The sequence below is a fragment of the Amphiura filiformis genome, chromosome 5, assembly GCF_039555335.1.
Source record: "Amphiura filiformis chromosome 5, Afil_fr2py, whole genome shotgun sequence".
Taxonomy (NCBI): Eukaryota; Metazoa; Echinodermata; class Ophiuroidea; order Amphilepidida; family Amphiuridae; genus Amphiura; species Amphiura filiformis.
The window spans coordinates 63,343,634-63,371,326 of record NC_092632.1 but is presented as its reverse complement, the minus strand read 5'-3'; the positions used below and the strand labels follow the sequence as shown (position 1 = coordinate 63,371,326).

Below are 27,693 nucleotides of genomic sequence, written 5' to 3'. Positions count from 1 at the left end.
ATAACTTTTATGTGTAATAATAGTAAATAATTTTGATGTTTTAAGATTTGTAAAAAGTAAAGGTCTAGCATATTTGATTTAAAGTTCTAAAGTTTTATGATGTCTATTTTCTTATGTATTGTACTGTTTTTTACTCCATTTTACTCAAATTTGCTGCCTTAAACCCCCATGAACCAGATTGTGTCATATATTAGTGTTATACTACTTTGGTTCATGTTTTAAGGGCTGGGGTATGAACGTTTGGACAGTATTTATTGTGGGACATTAGAGCATATCAGACATTTCGAATTGCATTCTGAATACGAAGAATGTCCTTCTGATATCAAATAATTTTGATTTTTTGAAATTGGCAATGTAATACACATTTTATGGCAAATGATTAAAAATTGATATTTTTGATATTTAACAGTACTCGAAGTAAACTTTATAAATCTGATGATTTATACTTAAAGTGTATGTAGGTGGAATGAAAAGCCGACGATCAATTGAAAATTTTGACCTTTCAGTATTGAAGTTATGAATTTTTTTCCCAAAACACCAAAAAAAAATTAGGTCTTTTGGGGAAAAAATCCATATCTTCAATATGAAAGGTCAAAATTTTCAATTGATCGTCGGCTTTTCCTCCCAGCTACACACACTTTAAGAAAATATCATTAGATTTGTAAAATTTACTTTGAGGACTGTTATATATCAAAAATGTAAAAATATCAAATTTTAATCATTTGTCAGAAAATTTGTATTATATCGTGAATTTCAAAAATGAAAATTATTTGATATCAGAAAGACATTCTTCAGTATTCAGAATGCAATTCGATATGTCTGATGTGCTCTCATGTCCCACAAAAATACTGTCGAAACGATCAAAACGCTCATTCCAGATCCCTTAAGTTGGTTAAAAATAGTCCATGAGGCATGTTCATCACTATATGTGATTATTTTAATGACTTGGGCAAAAGGCACCTAAGCCATTGAAATTTACTGTGCAAAATCAGATTATAAAGCAATAAGGAAAGCATCAATGAGCTTTCAACAGTGATCGTCAAGTTCCAATGCAGATTTAATATATTCAGTGGCGTAACTCCTATGGGCTCTGGGGGCCGCGCCCCCGGGCACCCGGGCTAAGGGGCACCCTGGCCAGGCGCAGATACAATTTTGACACGATAATACTTTATTATATGAAAGAAGTGGACACCCTTCCCAACCATAGAGAGAATTAATCTTCATTTGGGTGCCCTCCTCAACACAAAATTTTACAAGCAGTGCACCATAAGTTGTCATTGAAAGTCTGAGACTAAACAAATTAGTGGTATTTAAGTCTGACATTTCGCGCGGCCGCCGCAATTGTTTTAGGAACAGGGGTATAATTATGTTCTCTTGCCTCCGGGCGCCACAACCTCTAGCTACGTCCCCGGGGCTACGTCACTGCAGTTAGTGCCGAATCTTCAACAGTAAAGCCATTGGAGAAGATGAAAACATTTTTTTGTTAACATGAAAGCTCATGAAGTTCATTGAAACATGAAATTAATTTGATCGGAAACACTATTATTAAGTTATTCGGTAGGTATATATATGGCTTTCAATCAGGGGCATAGCTAGCTTTCTTGGTCGGGGGGGGGGGATAATATTTTCGAGGGCAAAAATGAAAACAATTTTGCGCTTGCATAATTTTCACCCGTAATTTCGGAGTACATATACCGGTTTTTTAGAGAGAGTATGTATAAAGTCTTTGATCTTCCCAAAAGGCTTTATTTGGACATAGATCCTGGAAAGAAAAATGTTTTGTATTTACGCTATTTTGGCCCATGATCTGGGTAAAAGGGCCTAATAGGGACATTGTGAGCGCGAGTAGCGCACAAATTTTTTCGTATTTTGCACTATTTTGGCCCATGATCGGGATGAATTTTGGTGGAAAACAGGCTTCTTGCCACTTTTCTTTTCCTTTGCCTTCCCGATTTTCTCTTTCATTTTTTGTCGGAACTTAGAGCACTTTTCTCTTTCATATTTTGTCCGGGGGTGGGGGGCACTCTGCCCCCACTGGCTACTCTAGATACTGCTTTGCACCATGCACACCCTTGGTCCCGCCCTTGGTCAGGGGCACCCGATCTACTTTCGCCCCCGGGCACCCGGAACCAAAGTTACGCCACTGAATATATTCTCACAAAGCATGCAATACAATTTATCCTCACTAATAAAGGCAATCATGCATTGTGCAACTACACATTTGCGACTCTCGCTTCGCACCATGCACCATCTTGTGTTCTTTGATTAAGTAAGAAGAGATAGTAAGCTTACTTTTCATGAGAGTAATCAGTCTGTTCAGCAATTCTCTCGCAACAAGTTCAGGATTGCGGACTGGTTTTGTCCAATCACCGTTGTCATTCAATATTCTCAGTGATGACCGACTTGAAGTAGGGATGCGTTTAGATGGGCTAGTAGCTACTACAGATGGCAGTGCGGGTACGGATGGCAGCATGGCTTGTACTGGTATACATGGACAACAACTCTGCACAATGATGTGAACGAGGTTGAGTTTCAGTTGGTTGGCTACCCCTTCTAACCTGTTACCAGAAAGTCATGACAAGAATGATATACATTTATTGAGGACATATTACTTATTGGGAGTGAAATTGTTCAAAACAATGTGAGCATACTGAGATCTTGATGTGTCTAATGCCTATCAGACGCACCAATTTCTCAGTATAAGTGCATTATTTTATACAATTTATCGAGCAACAAGTAATACACATTTATGTGTGTGTTGCACATGGATGCAACTTAATGTACCTCGAATTTTCTCCCTATGCACTTGGCAAACTTTAATTCAAAGTGTGTGGTTGTTTGTGTTCTGCTTGTAACATGTTGTGCCATAAATGTGCGCTATTAAAAGCACTGCATGAGCAAAGCTTTGAAATACTCGAGTTTAAAGATGCAAATTATTGTTAGATTTAGGGCTCTTGTTAAGAAATGTCGGAGGACACTATCTGCTCACCATGATGGACAAACCAAGATGGTGAATTTGCCATAGCGTTACATAGCATGCAATTTGAGTCAGTAATCTTTGGACGTAATATTCTTTGGTTGTCAACAGACAGTGATGTCAGTGCACACATCATTGGTTGCTTTCAAATTGCATCAAATTGCTGATATGCACATGTTTAAAGATGCCTAATAGGTAACTCAACATATTGAACTCAGTGCCAAGCCAGGGTGGAAATGGTATACTTACTCTTGAATTTTTTACAATTTTGACAGCGAGATACTAAGATACTATTTAACCAATTATAAGCATGTGTACCTGATAGGTGGAATCTGATTCTGAAACATGAGTCTACCCAGCAGTAGACTAGGACTCTCATCTAAGATGCTGAATGGGTTAGGAGCCTTCATACTGCCACTATGGACTGGTCTGTTGAGCCCTGAAATAAACACATTATAGAATAATTTAAACATGAGGCAACCTAGCAGACGTCACACCATCATTAATCAGATGCCTGATGAAGTCTGATCTTAGCAAATTGAGTTCCAGTTGTAGATTTAATCTACAAAATAAAGAAGTTGTTTGTTTTGGTCGGGATTCGACCCCTCGCACGCCAAGCAGTAGGTCGGTGATCAGTAGCTATGGGTGTGTGTATGACTTAGGGTGATTGCATCATCACATCATATGGGATGTATGCATTTTGTAGTAAGCGGTAGCGTTGGGGTTTAGATAAAAATAGGACTTTAGTTAGTTGAACTTCAAAAATTTCAGTGGCCAGTGCGATTTCTGTGCATATTATTATAGCGAATCCCTATTCTATTTGCAATGCATTTTGATTATAAATAAACTGACCAGCAAAAGGACAACTATGATAATATAGAGGTGTTGCATATGTTTGGTGATCTTTAGTATCATGTTTCAGAGATGTAAACAAAAACAAACACCTATTTTCTCAACATTGTACTTACCAGGATGCCAATCTTTAGCTTCCAACAGCAATGATGCCAGAACATTGACGTGATTGTAGAGACTCAGCACATAGTTGGCTACCTCCTGATCCTTCTTGCCTCTGTCTTGTGGTAGAGCATACACCGTATACCAACCCGGTGTAATCTTGTCAAAAACCTGCAGCAAATGCTTAGTACTCTGATGCACCAATGACGTCTGTCTCGACTTTGTCGGCGAAGACACTGGCGAGGTTTCGTGGGAAGCTTTCAGACGCTCGCTGCCTGAACTTGACAACTCGGGAGAAGACGTTCGTTGGCTCGATTCGTTTAGTAGCATGAAACCGGACTGGTTCGTTCGAAGTGCTCGGGTTAAACTGCTTGTGGCTTTCTTCAGATCCAAGCTGTTATTAATCTGCAGGCACAGGCTTGTCACGTCCAACGAGTTACTTGCATTCAGCAGGGCATCTCTTATACTGTACTCGTAGTTTTCCTTTAACACATCCTGACGTATGTTACTCTCGGATTTCGACAGAGTCACTAAACTATGCATTTGGTGTATGAAAGGAACCACACCCAGTAATACTTGCGATTGGGCCGTCTTTCCTGTCGCGGCTGTCAAGGATCGTTGTCTACTGATGGACTCGGGTGGTCCAGATTGCACGTCAAGTCGTCCTTTGGCAACATCCAGCAAATCTTGGCATGATTGCCATGATTTGCAAGAGGTTATTGCCAGATCGAATACGACCATGGCTGGTACTCTCTTCCCTTCGAGATGCTGCAGTACGTCAGACTGACTTTGAGTCTTCGTCTCTTGCGCAACGACTTGCGAGGCTTGAGGTAACACCGGTAGTGAAGACGTTGTCAATAACTCATCTACGACACTGGTGACGGATAATGACGCCACACCAGCAGCAGCCATACTTGCTATGGATGATTTACTACTTGATATTTTCCTAGGAGACGGTGGAGAGGATTTGCCTTTAACTTTGTCATCGGCAGACCGGATTTTCTGGACGGCATTTTCCCAGAACTCGGCAAAAGATACTTCTGATACCTCTGATTTTCCTTCCATTTCAAACATTTTGATGACCTGGAAAATTACACAAAGTTAGAAATTTTCTTTATACAAATATTTTGTACATTGTAATAAACTTGTGTCTATAACAGCTTTGATTAATTTTCACTTACGAGACTTTTATTAATGGTTACAAATGGGCTATATTGCAAACAGTTCTACACTAGCATTACCACTTGAAGTTTTTGCTGATTCATCTGGGGGTTCCATGTACATGTATTCTAAAAACTTGAAGAATTTGAAGAATTTTTGGCAGGCCGAGGGGGGAAGTGATTTTTGGCGGGCCGAGAGGGGGGGGCGGGGGGGGGCAAGCGATTTTTGGCAGCCGTTTGAAATTTTATCCCACGGGGTCTCATAATTATTGCACAGCCCTAATCATATTCATCTAAATACATAATAGTATCAAAACCTTGATATTTGACATCTTTGAGGTCAGTGTGGGGACAGGGTCCCATTATCAATGGAACCACACACCTTAAGTTTAGAAAATAATGTGCAGGGTGGATAAGAAGTTAAGACAACTATTAGGAAGTCAGTCCCCTAAGAACTATGAAGTTTCATAAAATAGGGACCCAGAGTTCAAGGATCACTTGCATTGTTTGAATGTGAAAAGTGAGTTAACATGACAATAAAGTAGGCCTATCTTCTGTTGAAATGCTTTTGTGACAAGAAGTGTACTTGATTTTGACTTTGTGTTGCTAACTCAAGTGTTATAAAATTGGTAGTTAAAATTTAAAACATGCACTGCAAAAACAGTGTCTATATTAAACACCAATCTAGAAACCATCTTGTCCTCGATTTGTAAACAAGTCTAAATGCTAAACATGTTGAGTAATTTGATGCCTTGTGTTTAGATATTAAACACTTGATGTTTTGAAGTTTGACATTTGTGTTTAGATTTTACATGTGTTTACAAATCGAGGACAAAAAAATGTTCAATCTCTAGACAGTTTTTGCAGTGTGCCTTTGGTCAATTAACACAAATTGCAACTGTATTGGAATTGGAATTGAATTGGAATTGAAATGAATGCTGAGAATTGAATTGAAATTGATTAGCTGTTAATTTCACTGCATTGGATTGGAATTGAAATGAAATGATTTTGAAATTGAACAATTGAATTGGAATTGAATTGAATTAATTCTAATGCAAGGTGGGTTGAATTGGAATTGAATAGCAAGACTCCGGGTGTAGAAAGAATTGAATTTGAATAGAATTGAAATCAATTTCCTGGAGTGAAATAACAATACCCTAGCCTATATTTAATATTATTTCTAACCTAATTTTCTCAAGACCTATCCATTCCATTTTAGTACCTTAAGACCCCTATATACTCTACATCAATGTATTTTCCCACAAACCCCTACGTTTAAACTCCCCTCCTCATCCCTGTAGACAAGAGACAAGTCATGGTCAGGATTTGGTCGGCCATTTTCGGGTCTCCGCATGCACCAAACAGGTGTTGTGAGTGCCCAATTGGGTGGATTAAACCAGCTAAAATTTGATGTTAGATTCTTTAGTGTTGTAAACTGTCATCATTCTTTTGTCTTCGTATAACACGAGTGATAGAATGCAGTTTAAAATACCCTTCAAGGCCGCATCATTTCACATTTTAGGTGAGATAATTGGGTCCCCGTCGTGGCTATGGCTGCCATTGAGGTGCAGGAATTATATAAAATTGGATGGATTGAGCAAGATATTGGTCGAACTGTGAATTTTAAAAGATATTGTGCGAGGCGATAGCCGAGCACGATATCTTTTAAACTCACAGCGAGACCAATATCTTTGTGTATCGTGCGAAAGGATCCATTCGATTTTATCATTATTATGCTTTGAGAATCTGATTTTTGGTCAAAACTGTGATTTTTGGTCAAAACTGTGACTGTGATTTTTGGTCAAAAGTGTGATTTTTGGTCAAAACTGATTTTTGGTCAAAAGTGTGATTTTTGGTCAAAAATGTGATTTTTGGTCAAAATTTTAATTTTCTCGATTACATTCTGTAACCGCTTAAAAGTGGGGTCGCTAAACGGTGTTACAATATCTATATGCTACGATGCAGAGACCTCCGTGTTCAGGTGAAATTGGTCGCCAATATCCAGAATAATTGGTTTTTTAAAATGTGTATAAGTATAGGATGGAAGATTCTCAAAGCATAATAATGAGTGAAATTGGATTTGTCTATAATGTGTCTCATCTCAAGTTGAGAGTAACATCATATTAGATTTGCCGTAGCAGATCAAGTCAGTGCATTTTACGCAGGTGCATCGTTAGCGTATGGACAAATCATCCTTATACACATGATACGCCCCACAGGATTAGGTTTCATGCAAAAGATCCAACATGGCATTTATACTCTCATCTTAAAACGAGACAGAGCATAGCCTAAAGCTGAATTTATACTCAATCGCTTTGGCAGAAAAGCGATTTTCACGCATGCTCAATGTTTACTTACATTTCCAGAGCGTCAAGTCGATCAATCGATTCAAATCGCCGAGGCAAAAACGATGTCGCTTTTGCAAGTTGAAGAAATCTCAACTTCCCAGCGATATCGCTTGACATGTGAATGCGTCAACCAATCATATACAACCATCTGGATCTATTATTTTGCTAATTAATTTACCTTTCTCGATTATTAATTTTTGGTGATGAATTAATTCAAAGCAATAATTATTGACAGCAACTGGTGTTTTAAAAATGTATTTTGTGGCATTTAGAATATTTTAATTGTCGTCTGCAATCGCTATCGCCGTGATAAGTATAAATGCAAAAGCGACGAGCGATGCATCGCAAAATTCGGCGATTGCCCATCGCTTTTCAAAAGCATTTTATCGCAATCGCTTGGCGATCGAGTATAAATTCAGCTTAATATTTAAAATTCCATTTCTAACCTGTTGTGCTTGTGTATAGCTGCCTCTTCTGAGACACATCCTCAGTAAAGTGTCTTTTGTTGACAGCATTCGTGCTATGATGCTATTATCATTCCAAGTCAACTTCTCGTCTGGTCTGCTGCGTGTTCGCTTCCTCTTCCGTCTCTTCTCTGTTCCACTTGATGTTCCCTCTGTAAGAAATAAACGGTATATTTGTGATTTGGTTATACTTGGTGCAGAGATATTCACTTTGATAAGATTAATTTTAAGCATTGAAATTGGTATGAAAATATCAAGATTTTGTAATCAGCAGTTGATATTTCACTAGCAGAAAATAGAATTGAGAAATCTTCCAGAGTGCAAAAATTATTTGAAAATTGGTGCATTTTAAAGTTGCAGATATGTTCAAAGAGTATGGCAGTCAGTGGGTGTCATAACTACAGCCTGTTTCCCTCACAGATTTAGGGAGGGCAGAGCGCAAGGCCAGTCCTTCTCTGGATAATATACTACATGTATAAAGCAACAAAGCCTGAAAGTTGTGCCATATGTGTTGTTGAGCTTTAAGAGGCCAAACAGATTGCGGTCTTTTTCAATTGATACCCTTTCAAACATGTTTTTATACACATGCAGTAGTATACATTGCAACTTTTTATATTGCACTAGAATCCAAGACAGAATTAAAAAGACTAGTGTGCGTCTGACGTCGGTCACGTCACTGTCAATCAAACTCCTCACGACATTTTTTTAATTGGTTAGTAGTGCGTAAAAGGAAAGTTGATTCATTTGGTGGCAAAAAATCATGGTACTTTTACAAGGCAAGAAGCAACTTTCCTAGGCACTGATGACATGGTGCCTTCGAAAAGAAACTTTCCTACTATTAAGACCTAACCTTTGAGACAGTTTGTATGTTTGAAGGTGCAACATTAACCACAAGGCATGCTGTGTTACCAACACATTCTGAAACTCATTCATCTTGACACTTGTCTTTGATAATAAAATTTCATTAAATCATTTAATTCTCACGCATTCAGATTTTTTTTGTACACAAGTGCATTATTCACTCAGTAGCTAATGCTATTCTCCATACATTCATATCAATTTGATGGCTCTGAACTAATTGTGTTTAAAATGATAAACATTCAAAAATCATGCTAAACTAGACATAACAGTAGGTTATTACAAATTGTATAAAGATAGTGTTAAATGTGGTTATAAAGTGCATACTGATACTATGCATGATATTAGTATGCCAAAGGACACAGAAAAAGTTAATAACATGTTTAAAAGAATGTTTATAACACTGGTATCATATCAAACCTAATTAAAAGTTGACACATTTATATTCTTTCCTTTCCTTTCTATTTTCCTAGCTACCTTTCAATTTATCTTCTTTCTTGTCTTTAGTTTACTGAAACCTGCTCATATTTCTCATAATCAGCACTAGTCATTTCAAGGGGGTACTTAGTATTTGCTATATTCTGAAGTTAATATGGACATTTGACATGCTAAATAATGCTGTATTCACAAGAACAGAAGTTGAAACTGTAAATAAATGTAACAGCCATTGAAACACATACATGTATGTCCAGATAGTTTCGCTGCAATTACATTTTTATTTGGCTGATTGCTGTCTTGTGTTTTTGTTCAGCGCAATGACGGAGGCAAAATATGCAAATAAGCTCATTAATATTCATAAATATGCAAATAATGTGACACAAAACTATACAGCACATGAGGCCACCATACCCTATCACCATACTAAAGTTTGATATAATATTGATGGTTGAGCATGATACCATAACATATCGGATGAGTCATAAAAATATCGGATGAGCCAACGGCGAGTTCGATATTTGTATGATGAATCCGATATGTTATGGTATCATGCGAAATAAGCCATCCAATATTATCATTATTAGGCTTTCTTAGGGAGCGATCGTTATTTATGGCAGGGGGGAATGGGTAAATTTAGGGGGAACACGAAATTTTTTGTGGTCTTGAGGGGGAACCTGAAATTTTTAGTTGAACCAAGAGGGGGGATTGTTAAATTTTAAATGGAGAAAATTGGGAAAACAAGGGGGAACGCGAAAATTTTGAGCGGACGCGAGGGGGGAACGCGAAATTTTTGTCGATATTTTTGCTAAAACACCCATTCCCCCCTGCTGTAAATAACGATCGGTCCCTTAACTCCTAATAACCCTGAAAACATAATAATGAAGTTGATCGGCCAATTGGGTTTATTGTTATTTTTATTATTATTAAACTGGGGGGAAGGGGGTGAGCAGGTGCAAGTCAACATGGGTACTATAAATTAGGTTGAATACTGTCCAGATTTTGTCTGTGTAAGTAACAAAGGAGAGTTGTAAGGGGCTGTGCAATAATTATGAGCCTGGGGAGGGTAAAATGGGGCGGGGAAGGGGGGGGGGCAAGAAATATTTGGTGAGCCGAACATGTATCTAGACCATAAGGTTTGTAGAATTAGGATCCCAAAATTTTGGCATGCGCAAGGGGGGTATAAAGAATTTTGGCAGGCTAAGAGGGGAGGGCAAGCGATTTTAGCGGGCCGAGGGGGGCAAGCAATTTTTGGCAGCCGCTTAGAAATTTTAACCCCCCGGGGGCTCATAATTATTGCACAGCCCCTAAACACTTTGTATTATTATACAATTTTTCAATTATTCTGCAAAAAATACTCCAATACTACTGCATTTTGCTTTTATGAAAAGAAATGAGGAATAGGGTGGCGAGAAGATATGATTGTTCATGTCTTCTCGCCAAGAGAAAACAAACATTTAGAAAAAGCAAAAAAAATATAGATAAAGGAAAAGAACACTTGTGACGTGTCATATCAAAAGCAGACACTTTTGGGCAGGATCGTGAATGGAGAAATAGCCAAAAATCTGCCAGGGGGCGATTTTTTCACAATTTGGGTTTGTTGCGAATTTGTGATATTATGTAATGTTAAAAATATTGTCTGATAGTTTCAGACCGGAATATAACTGGCATCTTGTATTTTTGAGACATTTTTCCAAGGTAATTCCTACCCTCAACATTGTCAATAATATTTTTAAAGGCCGATATCTCAATTTCCAACTTTATAATGCCATAACTTATGAACTCAATATCTTCGCTTAAGAATGTCCAATTTCATTTGGAGAAAACGGCGTTGTGGAGCAAAATATCTCTATATTTAAGATATGTAAAAACCTCAAAATTGATAACCTGCCCAAAAGTGTCTGCTTTTGACACATCACATTTGTACATTGTTGCTTCAACTAATCACAACCCAATCTGTAATATTTGTAAATGCTTGGCTATGTCTTTAGGAAAATTTCTGTAAAAGAATATCATGTAGCATATAGGATGACACAAGGGAATTACATGTTCAAATGGCGTGCAAATATTTGGCTTGTTTGTATCCTTGTATGTAAATAAAAACTGCAATTAAAACTTGGCAATATCATTGTCTATAAGTTCCTGAAAGTGAAACATTGTTTTTCACAAAAGTGATTCCTCTTTTTCTGATTCTTGTTTATCTAAAGGTCAAGAACCTATCTTCCAAAGCTGTGTTTTTGTGTTTTTCATCTTGGAGGCCAAAGGGGGCAAATTTGAAATTGAGATAAAGGCAAAAATACGGAATAAAAAAACAATAAAACACATAAGAAAATAGACATCACAAAACTTTTAAGTATGCTTGACTTTTGATGTTAAAATTTCACATTTTGGAGAGAACCCATGAAATTTTTGTGAACGTGTACATTGTGTGCAAGCCGTGCATGAAAATTTTATAAAATACAATATAACCTGCATTCAATACACTACACCAACGGCAATATACATTTGGTGTGAACGATCAAACCGCATCACACACACACACTCATCAAATGTGCTGTTGCCAGTGTGTGATTGGTTGCAGTGGGATTTCCAAAGATTTCAAATCAGCTGCTGAAATGGTCTATTAAAATCCAACATAAATACAATGAATCTTTACTAATATATCTAGTAAACTGTGTAAGTGAATATGTGATGACTTTTTTCAAACAATACACGGAACTTGATCAAAAAAATTAAAAAATTAAAGTAATAAGGAAAGGATCATTTGTGGTAACGATTATTCATAAAAACACTACCATTTCAAACATCTGCAAAATAGTTTCAAAACACTTAATGTATTCATAACAAACTGAAACAAATTAAAGTTGATCATTGCGGAAGGAAAATGGTGTTAATTTTCTCGCAACTAACCATCGAAACACTTGAATAACTTTAAGCAATCTGCACGCTATAGATAATTTTTCAGTAAACATGCATCTTTGCCAAGAATTATTCTTTATATATACTGAAGCAGTTTGTAAAATTCATTTTCTTACGCGACTGCACACTGAACGCTTCATCATCTTTTCAACAGCAACTTTCAAGCTTGATACAGAAGTTGTGATTTTTACACCATGGCTGGCTACGGTAAAGCTGTATTGGTATTCTTTGTGATCATCTTAACATTGTTGATAGATGATGCAAAATGTGACCGTCAGAAGAAAGCGACTACTGGAGCAGATGCAGATGAGTCAGGAGATTTGTCAAGTTTGCTGTCCCGTTCATTTGCCATTCTAACAAAAGGACTCCGCCTAATACCAGGTGATTGCGCAGATATTGCAGCACAAGGTCCATATGCGAGCGGAATCTACACAATCACACCCTGGGATGACTTGGGCAAGAAAGGTTCCTTCAAAGTTTTCTGTGATATGGAAGCAGACGATGCAGGCTGGACAGTTTTCCAGAGACGCATTAACGGTTCGGTTGATTTCTATCGCGATTGGGTAGAATACAAAAACGGCTTTGGTGATCTTGATGGTGAATTCTGGCTTGACTGGACAAACTAAATAGACTCACATCAGCAAGACTGTCTTGGCAGTTGAAAGTTGAGCTTGAAGACTTTGACAATAACACGGCTTACGCGTTCTATGATGATTTCCATATCGGTGATGAGTCAACACAATTCCAGCTTTCAATTGGGGCGTACAGTGGGACAGCAGGAGATTCGTTGAGTTATCATGAAGGTATGAAGTTTTCTACCAAAGACAGGGATAATGATTTACATAGCATTGCTTGTGCTTCTACAAGCTATAGAAGTGGTGCTTGGTGGTACAATAGTTGCGAGAATTCCAACTTGAATGGACCTTACTTGACATCAGCACAATCCACTACTAAGGCAATAAACTGGTATCACTGGAAGACAAGAAACATTGCTCTCAAAAAGACACAGATGAAAATAAGACCAATTGTTTAAGAATTTAAAAAAACGTCACTCGCTGATAAATATTTAAGTTACACAATCAACCTGGACTGGTATGGCTACTATAACAGAGATATGGAAATGAGCTGGTATTGCTTGCTTTCTACATGGACACAAGATATGGACATTTGATTGACTTCTAACTAATGTATTATCTAGCATGACTGTTTTATAGCCTAAAATGAATCTGTTATCACTATAAGTGTTATCACAGTTGCTGTAATTTTAAGGGAAATCATCTTTGCTGTACAATCAGCACCTGTCTTTTAAAATGATATAAACAAGTTCAAATTTTTATCATATCATTAATTATCAGTAATGTTATTGCAAGCAGTGTTCCCTTTAGACACAATTTTATAGCTAATTCACTTTTATAATGTTACAAATTAAATCATCCCAGTGAATAATTTAAAACCCCTCATTTTCTATTATTTTAATTTTCCCTTCAATTCATTTTGGCCAATCTCTCAACATATGGCTAGCCAGCTTTGTGCCAAGCAGCCTCAGTGTGAACACTACTTGCAATGTAATTTACTCTCAACAGAAGTCAACTTAAATGTTGACATACTTTGTAAAAGATGTGTACTATTTTGGAAAGGTGTTGTTATGACAACAAACATTATATATCTATCAGCTTGTACATTTTGCTATCTATAATCATAATGATATAAAACAAAATACCATCTCTTGGTACACTGTTCAAATTCCAAGAAAACACTTTTAAACAATTCAACATGTTTATTTCTGTAAGTTACATGCACTACGATGTGTTTATCAGGGTATTTTTCATAACAATTATTAACCCATCAACATGTTTATATTGCTGAAAAAGTATGTTGGAGTGTTAAAATTATTATAAAAAATATCCTCATATACTTTGTGTAAAGTAAATAAATAAACATGTTGAACTGTTAAAAGGTGTTATCTTGGAATTTTTACAGTGTAGGCTATACACAATACAGGATTTCCTCTGTTTCAAATGTGGAAGGAGAAAATACCATTGTTACAATGCTGATCAAGAATGCAACCTCACACACATGCAGTATTTTCTGTTTCAAATTTGGAAGAATTAAAAAAACCTTTGTTGGGTTCATCAAGAATACAACCTCAAATGTAGCAGTATTCTATAGATAAGTCATCATGAATCTCAAAAGAATATTACTTTGTAAAAGATGTGTACTCTTTTGGAAATTGTTGAAGTGACAATGAAAAATATATATGTAAAATATCATCTATCAGCTTGTAAATTTGCTACGGTGTATTTGACTTAATTAGTGCCCTTCCCTAATAAGCACTCTTCCCACAGGTGGTGGATGACATGATCGAGCCGTCAACTTGTGAAACCGCCCGGCCGTATGGCATTTCCAATATAGTCGGTTAGTTTTGTGGGGTTCATTATCGAACCCCAACGGTTTTAGCTTGCATTTATATTATTTATCAACATAGGCCTATTTGTTTGTGATATTTCAAGCGTTTTAAAATTTCAAAATAATCCCATTCAATTACACGGTTGACAATGAAAATTTACTGATCTTAATTTAGAGAATGCATGGCGACCACCTGTCTTCCCCTAATAAGCACCTGTATAAAAACATTTCAAGTGACAACTTTCTAAGCACCCCTTTTCAATTTACCTGTACAACTACATTCTACCACATATCTGAATGAAATTAAGACCCTCCAGTTTAAGACAATGATGATTTTACTTCAAAATGAAGTTTTGTATGTATTGTTCATGCATGTTTTAAATTCAATTTGTAGCATTCATTTCATAATTTTAATCAGCATCCCCTGAAAATGACTGACTTATGCGAACAGGGTGCTATTTAATTAGGTCAAATACAGTACATGTATATAAAATATAAAACAATATGGTATCTCTAGTTGGTACACAAAATAAATTACACCATATTTTTTTTGGATAAAAATAAATATCATTTTTGGGTTGATGAAGTAAATACAATTTCAAATTTAGTACCATTCTATATTAGGACATCATAAACACACTATTATAGTTCCTAATATATTACATTTTTGTGGAATAGATTCAGCCTGTAATTTTGAAATCCAAAATGATGTAATAAATATTAGACAAATAATTATTGAATAAGCTAATTGATAAGAGAAATAACATAATATAAGGATGCAACAAAGTAATTTATAAATAAAAAAGAAGTGACTTGATTACAATATTATTAATTAAAGTTGATTAAACAATTATAAAGCTTCAAGTATGTGTTTTGATTATGGATTTGACACAAATGATTTTTCCCCAACCAGTAGCAGCACGGGGCCATTCTTTTGTTTGATATTATTTTCAGCAATTGATAAATAGATGTAACTTTGCAAAGACAAATCATATCAACATGGGGTTTTCAGTTTCTGAAAGCTCTAAATGTCCTCTTTATAGAAACATATGTAAATCTTATTTTCGACCAGGGTCGACATGCAACTCATTCCCTTTGATCATGTCACAAATGGCATTTTCCAACCAGTAGCACCACCAGGGGGCATGGGGGTACAACCCAGTAAAATGATAAATTTGTTGGAAAATAAATCTTCACAAAATGGGGGTGCGCTTATAACCGGGGAAGGACTAGTGCTTGAATTTTAAAATATGAACAATCACCCCCATTTGTACATGCCCAATGTGCCCATAATTTCTATCTTCTATGTCAATTTCTTAAAATTTTAAGTGTAATTATCAACTGATATTTTTTATATCTGTTCTTAAATATGAGAGCAAAGCATTTATTTGATTTAAGAACTTGGTCAAAATATAGTACTGGGCTTATACCTGAGTGCACCCTTGTTCCCAGAACGTTTTGAAGAATAGGACATGGGCTTATAGCCGAAGGTGGGTTTATACCCGGGTGGTTTCGGTATATGCACTTATGCGTATGAAGCAAAAGAAAGAGACATCTATTAATACTGCCTATCATTTTCCTCAGACCTACTGAGTGCAGGAACACAACAGGTAAGTTGATTTATTTGTTTCACAATAATAGCGATATGGTATTAATGTGATGTTCATTAAGGGATTGGAAAGCAACGTTTGCACAGTATTTTTGTGGGATCTGAGAGCACATCAGACACAACAAATTGCATTCTAAAATATCAATACAAATTTTATGGCAAATTATTAGAAATTGATATTTTTTCATATTTTTGATATTTAACAGTCCTCGAAATAAACTTTATAAACCAAACGATATGTACCTAAAGTGTATGCAGCTGGGAGGAAAAGCTGTCCCAAAATAAATGTGTATCTTTAATACAAAAGGTCAAAATTTTCAAATGATCAAAAACAAAATTTGTATCATATCGTGAATTTAAAAATAAGAAGGACATTCCTTGTATTCATAATGCAATTTAATGTGTCTGATATGGTCATGTCCCACAAAAAATACTGTGCAAACGTTGCTATCCGATCCCTTAACTTAAAGCTTTTAAAATAACAACTACCAATCTGCAATTAACGCTTATAATTATGCCCTGGGCTCCATCCAAGTCAAATAAGTCTGAAGGAAAAGCCATGCACTCAGTGACGGCGCCACAGGGGGCATGTGGGGCAAATGTCCCCCCAGTCAGAACTCTTGCCCCCACTTTTTACGGCAATTTTGGGCAAAATTTGCCCCCCCTGAAATTCACTTTGCCCCTCAATGCCCCCGAGAAAAATACCTGGCACCGGCACTGCATGCACTTACAGAAAAGTGCCAAAATGCACCCAAAATCCCTATACCCACCTTTACACTAAGCTTGTAAGACCCCCCCATACCCACAGACCAACAAGCGGGAGCATAAATATATATGATATTCTTCTTGCCACACATGTATTGCTTTCCAGCACGATAACACTAATTTTTCACCCAAACCAGAATTCCCAAACAATTCTGATTTTAAATTACCGTAATACCAATCATCTGCTCTCTAAATGTAAAAGAGTGAAAATTTCACTCGGAACTGGAAGTGATTTCATTCTCACTCTATTCGAGCGGTTAGTCGGTCTTTTAGAGTGAAAAAAAGCTTCTACTCGGTCAATGTAGATTCACTCCTTACAGAGTGATCCAAAATTACCGCTCAATTTCAGAGTGAAATTACAATCACACTCTGCGGGGTGAATCCACAGTTCGTACAGCCAATCAGAAAGCCGGATTTTTACGCTGAGAGCCACGAAAAAATTGTGATTATTCATTCGGCGAATAGTCGTTGCAGCAATGGCGGTGGAGTTGTCAGTAGCAGTTTGGCGAAGAAATAGCCAATATTTTCGCCGGTAAGTATACGTTGAACTATTTTATTTATATGTTGAATCATTGCAGATTGTAATCGACAACTAAAAATCTGATGTTACTGTCTCAAAGGTGATAATTGTACCCATGAAGCTTCTTCATTTGTTGAACACATTGATTCACATTGTCGGTCCGGCATTACGGTAGCACACTCATGCACTGCTATGCATACCTGGTACATGTATTACTTCATAAACCTGTAAATGATTGAGTGTACTTGTGTAATAATTGTAATGTTTGTTATACTGCGTCAGCCTTTTTATTGTTAGTATGTACCCGATCACATCTCTGAGTCCGATGCGCTAGTCATGCTATACATACCAGTAGCCACAGGATCACATGCAGCAAGGCCAGGCCATACCTAGCTAGGCTTAGGCTATAGGGTCAGGCCAAAGCATAGGTCTGTTATCTCTGACCAGTCTCTAATTTATCATGTTTATATACTGCAGCACATTATATCTGCATGTGTGATGCCAAAAGTCAGAGCGACTATAGGCCTCTAGCTAGGCTTAGGCTATAGGGTCAGGCCAAAGCATAGGCCTGTTATCTCTGACCAGTCTCTAATTTATCATGTTTATATACTGCAGCACATTATATCTGCATGTGTGATGTCAAAAGTCAGAGGACTATAGGCCTCTAGCTATGCTTAGGCTATAGGGTCAGGCCAAAGCATAGGCCTGTTATCTCTGACCAGTCTCTAATTTATCATGTTTATATACTGCAGCACGTCTATCTGCATGTGTGATGCTAGGCCCATAGTCCCACGTCACTAAGCTTTTAATCATGCCAAAATTACCATTTTAATCTTAATTAACATGTAATAACACTTATTGTGTTGTAATTCCTTTGCTCACAAAAATACATGAATGAATGAACATTTTGTGCCTATTTCTGTGATTATTTTTTGTCAGTCTCATTCACTTCTTTATTTCAGAGCTATTAACTCAAAGAGTGGTTTTTCCACTCCTCTTTGGAGCTGTATGAGTGACCACTCCTTTTGGAGTAAAATTCACTCTCACTAAAGAGTGATTTTATTCACTCTTTTTTCGAGTGAATTTCCTCACTCTTTTGAAGAGTGAATTTCACTCTAAAAGGAGTGGTCACTCATACAGCTCCAAGGAGGAGTGGAAAAACCACTCTTTTTGAGCTGTTTTTCACTCTTTCACATTTAGAGAGTGGAGCCATTCATGAAAGTTTATGATTTTATGAATTAAAACAGAATCTTAATTTATAACCACAATAAGAATTTTGTTTACAAAAATGAGTAATTCTGTTCTTCAACCATTTTCCTGGTATTAGTTCATTAAGATTCATTGGTACACATATGTGACACGATCAAGGGGAATGAGTCGGATGTCGCTATTATTGATTTTGAGATATTGGCAAAGAAAGTGCTGAAATTCTTTTGTTTTTTATTGAAGAAAAATCATATTTACATGGAGTTTTCTGATTCTGAAAGCCCTAAATGTCCTCTTTAGAAAGATGTGTAAAACTCATTTTCGACCAGGGGTCGACATGTGACTCATTCCCCTTGATCATGTCACATATATACCAGGGGTGTGATTTTTCCGGATTTCCGGATTTTTGGGATTAAAAAAATTCGATTTTTCAAAAAAAAAAAAAAAAATTTTTTTTTTTTTTTTTTTTTTTTTTAATTTTTTTTTTTGTCGCTTTTGGAGTGGCCCTGGACCAAGAGCTAAATGCTTAACAGAGATGTCACATTTCCGGAATTTTCAGTTTCCAGATATGAGAAAATCTCCCAATTTTAAAATGAAAATTCCTTAGAACCCTGACTGGATGATTTATAGACACACTGTAATGTGCAAAAATGGTGATGAAATTTCTCATGTGTATGTGAATGATATGATACTGGAAGTATGTATTCACAGATAATAAATGTTTTTATACTATAAAGTGAAGTATTTTAACAGTTTCTCATTTTGCATTTTACCCCATGAAATTGCATCTCCAGTGGTGCTCAAGTGTGTAAAACCCCTCTGGCTTCGGGGGGCTTCGCCCCCTAGACCCCCACCGAGGCGCTGCCCCTGATTCCCACCAGGGGCCCTTAAGCTGGCCCCTGACCCCGGCCGAACAGGCGAGCTCCGCCGCTTGCTCGCCTCCGCTCGCTCCGCTTCGCAATTTCATTGCCTTGGGTTTTTTTTCAAAAAGCACCAATCACACCCCTGTATATACACCCCACATACATGTACATGTAGAGTCAAACACACACACCCCTACCCCTACTTGTATTGGGTGTAAACTGGGCACACACTAATAAAAACTGACACGCATCACACAATTTTATTTTCCCCCACCAAACTTATGTATACTGCTGTAATAGCTTCATTTTATTTGTAGCATCTGTATACATGGGGTAGCATCCAACAGGGGATATCCAAAGTTATCATACAGTCCCTGTTTGGTCAAAAAAAATGCATGAAGTCCCTAATTGTTACATGTTAACCCAGACACCCCCACATATAGTCAATGAAAATTTCAGAATAATTCTGGAGTACATGTACCTCTCGCACTACCTTAATTATCATGATTATAACCCTAACCCTCACACTGACCCTAACTCATACAGTGCATAAGCTGTGTTGCCCTCATAGTCTTCAGTTAGCTCCACTTTCAACTGCCAAGATGTTAGTCTGTTTAGTTTGGGGATTGAACCCCAGGCCTCACAACTACCAGTTGGAAGTTATACCACTGCGCTACATGAGTTCAGAGCTGGTACAATGGTAATCTCACTTAGTCATGATTTACACAAAGGAAAGATATTATAATACAGTCCAACATCCCAAATATTTAGACCACTTTTATCCAGCTGTGTAATTATATAGGAAAACATATTTATTTTTAATGCTTTGATACCTCAATTTCATACTCTGAAGCATTTAGAAGGATATTTATGTTGCATACAGTACTAAAATACCATCTTTCAGAATTATTACCCCATATTGATTTAATTTCTTGTCCAAATTTTAGTACTTTGGACATTCAATGCAGAATTACACAGAAGTCACTTAGATTTTTCACTTTTCTTGGTCACATCATACCGGATAAAAACAGTTGGACTGTATTTCCTCTGGGCCGGCTGTAATTATTCAACACAAAGTATATTATGTGACCTTTTTCAAATAATAATGTACACGGAACTTGATTTTAAAAAATAAAGTAATAACGGAAGGATCATTTCTGGTAACAATAACACATCGAAGCACTACAATTTCAAACTTCTGCAAAACAATTTTATATTCAAATAACAAACTGAAACAAATAAAAGTCATTACGGAAGAAAACTGGTGTTAATTTTCTCGCATTAACTTTAAGCAATCTGCGCACTATAGATCATTTTTCCGTAAACATAAGCTTTTGCCAAACATTATTCTTTAAATATTGAAGCTGACAGTTGGTGAAATTCATTTTCTTACGCGACTGCACACTGAACACATCATCATCTTTTCAACGGTAACTTTATACTTGATACAGAAGTTGTGATTTTTACACCATGGCTGGCTACGGTAAAGCTGTATTGGTATTCTTTGTGATCATCTTAACATTGTTGATAGATGATGCAAAATGTGACCGCCAGAAGAGAGCAACTGGAGCAGTTCCTCATGCGCTGCAAGAAAACATGCAGGCTCAAAACAGGCTTGGCAACAACACCGATCAAATAATCAGCACGTTAGAAATACAGACTGAACAAATTATGAGCGTACTACAGCTGCAATCTGACCAATTCAAAAATTTAACGGATGTGATAGAGTCCATAATGTCTCATTCTTTCCCTATGCTGTCCCAGTCGTTTGCCATACTAACAAAGGGACTCCGTCTAACAGCAGGTGATTGCGCAGATGTTGCCGCACAAGGTCCGTATGTGAGTGGAATTTACACGATTACACCCTGGGATGACTTGGGCAACAAAGGTTCCTTCAAAGTTTTCTGTGATATGAAAACAGACGATGCAGGCTGGACAGTTTTCCAGAGACGCATAAATGGTTTGGTTGATTTCTATCGTGATTGGGTAGAATACAAAAATGGCTTTGGTGATCTTGATGGTGAATTCTGGCTTGGACTGGACAAACTAAACAGGCTGACATCAACAAGAGTTTCTTGGCAGTTGAAAGTTGAACTTGAAGACTTTTACAATAACACAGCTTATGCGCTGTATGATGATTTCCGTATCGGTGATGAGTCAACACAATTCCAGCTTTCAATTGGGGCGTACAGTGGGACAGCTGGAGATTCACTGAATTATCATGATGGTATGAAGTTTTCTACCAAAGACAGAGATAATGATTTAAATGGCATTGCTTGTGCTTCTACAATCTATAGAAATGGTGCTTGGTGGTACAATAGCTGCGAGCATTCCAACTTGAATGGACCTTACTTGACATCAGCACAACGCACCCATAAGGCAATAACCTGGCATCACTGGAAGAGCATAAATGCTCTAAAAAAGGCTCAGATGAAAATAAGACCAATTGTTTAAGAATTTAAAAAAACGTCACTCGCTGATGAATTTTTAAGTTACAAAAATAAACCAGAAATGGTACCGCTACTATAACAGAGATATGGAAATCAGCTGGTATTGCTTGCTTTCTACATGGACATAAGATGTGGACATTTGCTTGACTTTGCACTAAGTTGTCTAGCATGACTGTTTTATAATGCTTTAAAATGAAACTGTTATCACCATTATTATTATCAAAGTTGCTGTAATTTTAACAAAAATCATCTTTGCTATACAATCAGCACCTGCTTTTTAAAATGCTGAATAAGTTCAAATTTTATCATAATTTTAATTGTCAGTAATTTTATTGCAAGGAGTGTTAACTTTAGAGACAATTTTATAAATTCATTTTCTTTTTAAAGTTCCACGTCCCAGTGAATAATTTAAAGCCCCTCATTTGCTATTACTGTCATTTTAATTGCAATTGGTTTAGTTCATATTTGTATGATAGGAAGCAAGCCACTAAAGTTGGAAATGTTGTTTCTGAATTTGAAATAGTCCAGTATGGGGTGCCTCAAGGATCAATACTTGGCCCTCTCCTTTTCACAATGTATATTAATGATCTCCCCCTTGTTGTTTCTAATGAAACAAAAATCAACCTTTATGCTGATGACACTGCCATATTTTTCGCTTCCAAAGATGTTCATAACATTAATGATCATCTCAATTCTGACCTTTCTCAAATTGCATTGTGGATGGAAAGAAATAAACTCACTCTTAATGCAAAAAAGACCAAAGCCATGCTCTTTTGCTCAAGTCGTAATATTAGTAAATCTGATGATCTTAGTTTATTTTTGAATAATGATGTCTTGGAAACTGTAAATAAATGTAAATACTTAGGCCTCACTCTGGATCAAAAAATGTGCTGGGAGCCTCACATAAATCAAATTTGTTGTAATGTTTCAAAATATATTGGTCTTCTATATAGAATTAGAGAGTGGCTATCAGCTGACAATTTAAATACAATTTACAAAGCTCTTGTGCTTCCCAGACTCAGTTATTGTGACATTGTATGGGGTAACTGCAATTATACTCTCCAGAACAGGATAGAACGTCTTCAGAATCGGGCTGGGAGAGCTATACTCAGGGTCCCTGTTCGCACACCTTCTTCATTTATTAGGGACAGGCTTGGCTGGAAGCTCCTAAGTGATCGAAGACATGATAACTTATGTATCACTGTCTTTAAATGCCTAGCCGGGCTTGTTCCTGAAGGCCTAAATGATGTTTTTACTCTTATTAGAGACAATCATGGCCATAATACAAGAGGTAGCTCTCACGGTAATGTAGCTCTCAATTTTAAACCCAGAACTGAAGCTGGAAGACGTTCTTTCCTGTTCAGGGGGGCCAAAGCATGGAATAATCTGAAATCTGATCTGAAATATCCAATACCAACCAATACTTCCATTTTCAAAAACAGGTATTTAAGTGTGTAATAATATTTGCAATATTTAATAGTGTAATATGACCATTTGTGTAATTAAGTAGCAAACCTTTTTAAAACATTTTGTGAACATGGCCTTAGGCTTGTATTTGGCCAATGTTGCAATCAAAATTTTAGTTTTCAAATGTGTATATATAATTGAAATGCCGTTAAAATTTCTTACTGTATCAATTTTAGTGTGTTAAAAGTCTTGATTGTTTTATAATTTGAGAAATATGTTTATTTAATTCAAATACTAAATTTTCTTGTTATGTAAATTCTATTGTGTCACAAATCTCAAACCGTGTAAATTATTTAGTTTCCAAAACATGTCTTTTATGCTGTATTTTGGCAAGTATAATGGAAATCTGAAATCTGAAATTTCTTTCTTGAAAAAATTATGAATTCTGAATTCTATATTTGATAAAAACAATTTGTTGTTAAATTTGATGCGCTGTGTTGGTTATGTATTGTAAAATTATGTATTTTATAATATGTAAAATATGGGTTAGTTTCCCCATTTTAAATTTATGATTGTGTATGCTTATATATTTATGTATCCTATGTATTTAAATATTTTGTTTCATTATTTTGATGTATTTTAATGTATATTTTATGTGACCCTGGGCCTCATGGAAGAACAGAGGATACCTTAAAACATCCACTGAATGAGTAACCCAGGCAAAAGAAGAAATAAAACAAACAAACAAACAAACAAATTTTGCACAATCTCTCAATACCGTATTTTGTCAAATAATCGCCTCAAATAAACGCCCCCACCACTTTTTTCAACCAAGATGTTTCAAAAATGCCGATATTTCCATGCTATCTTGAGTAGTAAGCTTACCAAGTTGCACACATGGTCGATAATAGCGTTAATAATTGGTGAAAATCTGGATTGGAAACCCGGAAGTGAACCAGAAGTCAGTGTTTCTAGTTCATAGTTCATCATTTTAGCGTGAGTTTTAAGTTTACCGAATGATTTTAACGGGAATTATCGTTCTAAAATTGACCTTGAATAAACACCCCCTTGGGAAAATATTACGCCCCTGGGGGCGTTTATTTGACGAAATACGGTATACATCCCAGTCAGCTTTGTGTCATACAGCCACAGTGTGTACACTACTTGCAATGTAATTTACTCTAAGAAGAAGTAAACTAAAAGTAACCTGTGACTAAAATGTTGACATATTTCGTAAAGATGTGTACTATTTTTGAAAAGTGTTGCCGTGACAATGAAAATTGTATCATCTATCAGCTTGTACATTTTGCTATATAATCATAATGCCACAAAACAAAAAGTTATCTCTAGGTATACGCAATACAATGTTTCAAACTTGGAAGAAAAATACCATTGTTGGGTTAAAGGGGCATTTCGTGATCCATGATTTTTTGATGTGTTCTCAAAATTCTCAAGTGGATATCAGGGGTTTTGCAACAAAGCTCTTCATATATAAACATAATGATATATATAACAAAATGTTCTCTGTTTCAAACTTTCAAGAAATACCATTGCTGGGTTGATCAAGAATACAACTTCAAATGTAGTTGTATTCTAGATAAGTCAATGATTTGTAAAAGATGTGTACTATTTTTGGAAGGTGTTGCAGTGACAATGAAAATCACATGTAAATATTAAATATCATGTATTATCAGCTTGTAAATTCGCTATACTGTATTTGACCTAAATAGCACCCCCCCCCTCAGAAGCACCCCTTACCAACTAAATTCCAACAAATATCTGAATGAAATTACATTCTAAACCTCCCAATTTAGGATTATGAGGACTTAACTTCAGATACACTGTATTTTGAATTCATTCTTCGTGCATGTTTTGAAATCAATATGCTTTTATTTCATAATTTTAATATGAACCTCTCCCAAAAAATGGATGACTTACGCACCCAGGATGCTACTTATGTCAAATACGGTACATATGCGAGGGGTATCAAAAGTTTTAGAAATGCAGAAGTGAAAAGAGCTATATCAATGAAATTTTGTCAGTGCAATCACTGGTCTATGTACACTATGATGCAAAATGGTCTCATAAGAATGTTTACTTTTTTACAGGCGCTAGATGTCAGTACCTGTTTATGTAATCAAGCATAACCAGCAAAATGGAAAAAATTGAGGCATGTAGCATGATTAAGTTCCATTTAAGGGCTACAGTGCCCAACAAATCTGTGATGAAATAAAAATTCATTTTCCAAAAAGCAACAGTGACAATATCACAATCACCACCGAAGATAACTTTCCTTTCATCATTGATTTTCTAGGCACTGCAACCCTTCAAATGCAGGATCTTAATAATGCTGCTTGCCTCAATTTTCTCAATCTTGCAGTTTATGCGCAGTAACTGGGGCAGCAGGTTATTAGCATCTAGCGTCGCCTGGAAAAAAAGTAAACATACTTATGAGACCATTTTTGCACCATAGTGTACATAAGGACCAGTGATTGCACTGAAAAATTTCATTGATATAGCTCTTTCACTTCTGGGCGATTTCTAAAACTTTTTGATACCCCCTCGTATATAAAACCTAATGATATTAAACAAAATGGTATCTCTAGTTCGTATGCAAAGTAGGTTACATCTTATTTTTTCTTGATGAAAATAAATATAGTTAGGTTGCTCAAGACATACAACCTCAAATTTAGTATCATTCTATATTAGGACATCATTAATCTTACTATAATTCCTAATGTATTAAATTTTGGAATTTTAAAATTTTGAAATCCAAAGCAATGTAATAAATATTAGATACATATTCAATAACCTACACAATTGATAGAGAAACAAAGCAATTCATGCAAAAAAGTACTTTATAAAGAAGAATAAAGTGACTTGATTAAAAATTGTTAATTAAAGTTGAAAAATGATTAAAAGGCTTCCAGAGTTTTGATTAAGGATTTTCACAACCAATGGTAACACAAGGAGGGGCATTGGGCACTCACTTGTTGGAAAATAAATGCCTACTTTTGAACTTAAAATCCCATCAAAAATAAACTTGTGTTTCCTGAGATGGAAGATAAAATAATAATAATTCATTTGGGTAACGAACACCTCATTTTGTGCGATAATATCACATATACTATTTCCGGAGAAATCATGAAACACAGCGGTTTTTACAGGTTACCAGTTTGTAAATACTAAAAATTACTCTGGAATTCTGGGGCAGGGAATTATGAACGATCATCAGTCTCCTCAACAGCTACTTTGGTTTTCGCCATACACATTCTGTGAAAAAGCGAACCACACTAACTGCTGAGGAGACTGTGCGCAGATTTAATTATGAAACTTCCACACTTCACGTAGTGGGCTGTTTAGCTCAATTGATTAGCGTTTGTACTTACCGAGAGGTACCGGTTCAAAACCCGGTACCGGAAGGTTTTTTTTTCTCCATTTTTAACCCAAACTTTTTTATCTTCATTTGAAATGTACATATTGCAAGGGGAAATATATTTTGTTTCCTTTTTTTCTGAAACGGTATGAAAAAAACAAATATTTTCCGCTCAATACGGGCCGGGCATTGTACGTCATACTGAACATAAATTGTTGTTGTTGCTTGCCTGCCCAGAATGCAATTCACGTATACCAAGGTATTGGATTGCAAATTTGGCTATTTATTCACATTTACGCTGAAAATGCTCTTGTTTTTTCACAAAGCACCATAAAGGGGGCGATATTTGATATTATTATGTAATTTTAAAGACAATCCATATCCAAAACCAATAGGGTTACCCCCCTTTAATAGACCTACTTTGTATTTTAAGAGAAATGTCAACAACCTCAATATTTTGGCGCTGCCAAACCTGGGATTGATTACAGCTGATCTATGTCGTGCAAAAATGTAAAAAAAAAATTGAAAAAAAAATCAGCCAAAATAAACTAAAACTTTTCATAACATCAGCATCATCAGGAAAACATCAAAACCTTGATATATTTCTTGTTGTATTGCTACTATCTTACACCCACTACCGTAACAAAATTACCCACAAAGCCCGTGAGCACAGTGCCGGTGCATGTTTTTTAGCCGGTAGAGGAGTCTTGGGTGGATTCAGTTCAATGCAGTGCTGACACAAATGATGCACAATTCACACACATGGGCTTGGGTTTGCACATGCAACACCATCCATTTTGTTTTTCAACTCATTTGTTGTACAATGTATAGTGTAACATTTTAAATGTTTACCCAATGGCCTTTTACATTATTGGCAATTTTTCCAGTTTTTTCTTTTTTTTCATTGAAATAATGAAAAAAAAAATCATAATGCGCAAAATAAGCTGTCAAAAATGAAATGCACGCTACGGGAAAC

At 36.2% G+C, this 27,693-nt stretch overlaps 1 protein-coding gene and 2 pseudogenes across 1 annotated transcript in view; 2 read left to right on the top strand and 1 right to left on the bottom strand.

The window, feature by feature from the left end:
- The window catches only part of LOC140152327 (zinc finger FYVE domain-containing protein 26-like), a 162,500-nt gene that overhangs the window by 21,323 nt on the left and 113,484 nt on the right, over positions 1-27,693 (bottom strand). Inside the window, exons 12-15 of the mRNA XM_072174630.1 lie at positions 7,886-8,055; positions 3,946-5,014; positions 3,296-3,416; positions 2,293-2,558 (exon numbers count right to left, since the gene is read on the bottom strand). Coding sequence (XP_072030731.1) covers positions 2,293-2,558; positions 3,296-3,416; positions 3,946-5,014; positions 7,886-8,055 — 1,626 coding nt within the window. The remainder of the gene's footprint in view (positions 1-2,292; positions 2,559-3,295; positions 3,417-3,945; positions 5,015-7,885; positions 8,056-27,693) is intronic.
- On the top strand, positions 12,215-14,620 carry LOC140153536 (microfibril-associated glycoprotein 4 pseudogene; annotated as a pseudogene).
- Positions 20,887-23,501, top strand: LOC140153527 (microfibril-associated glycoprotein 4 pseudogene; annotated as a pseudogene).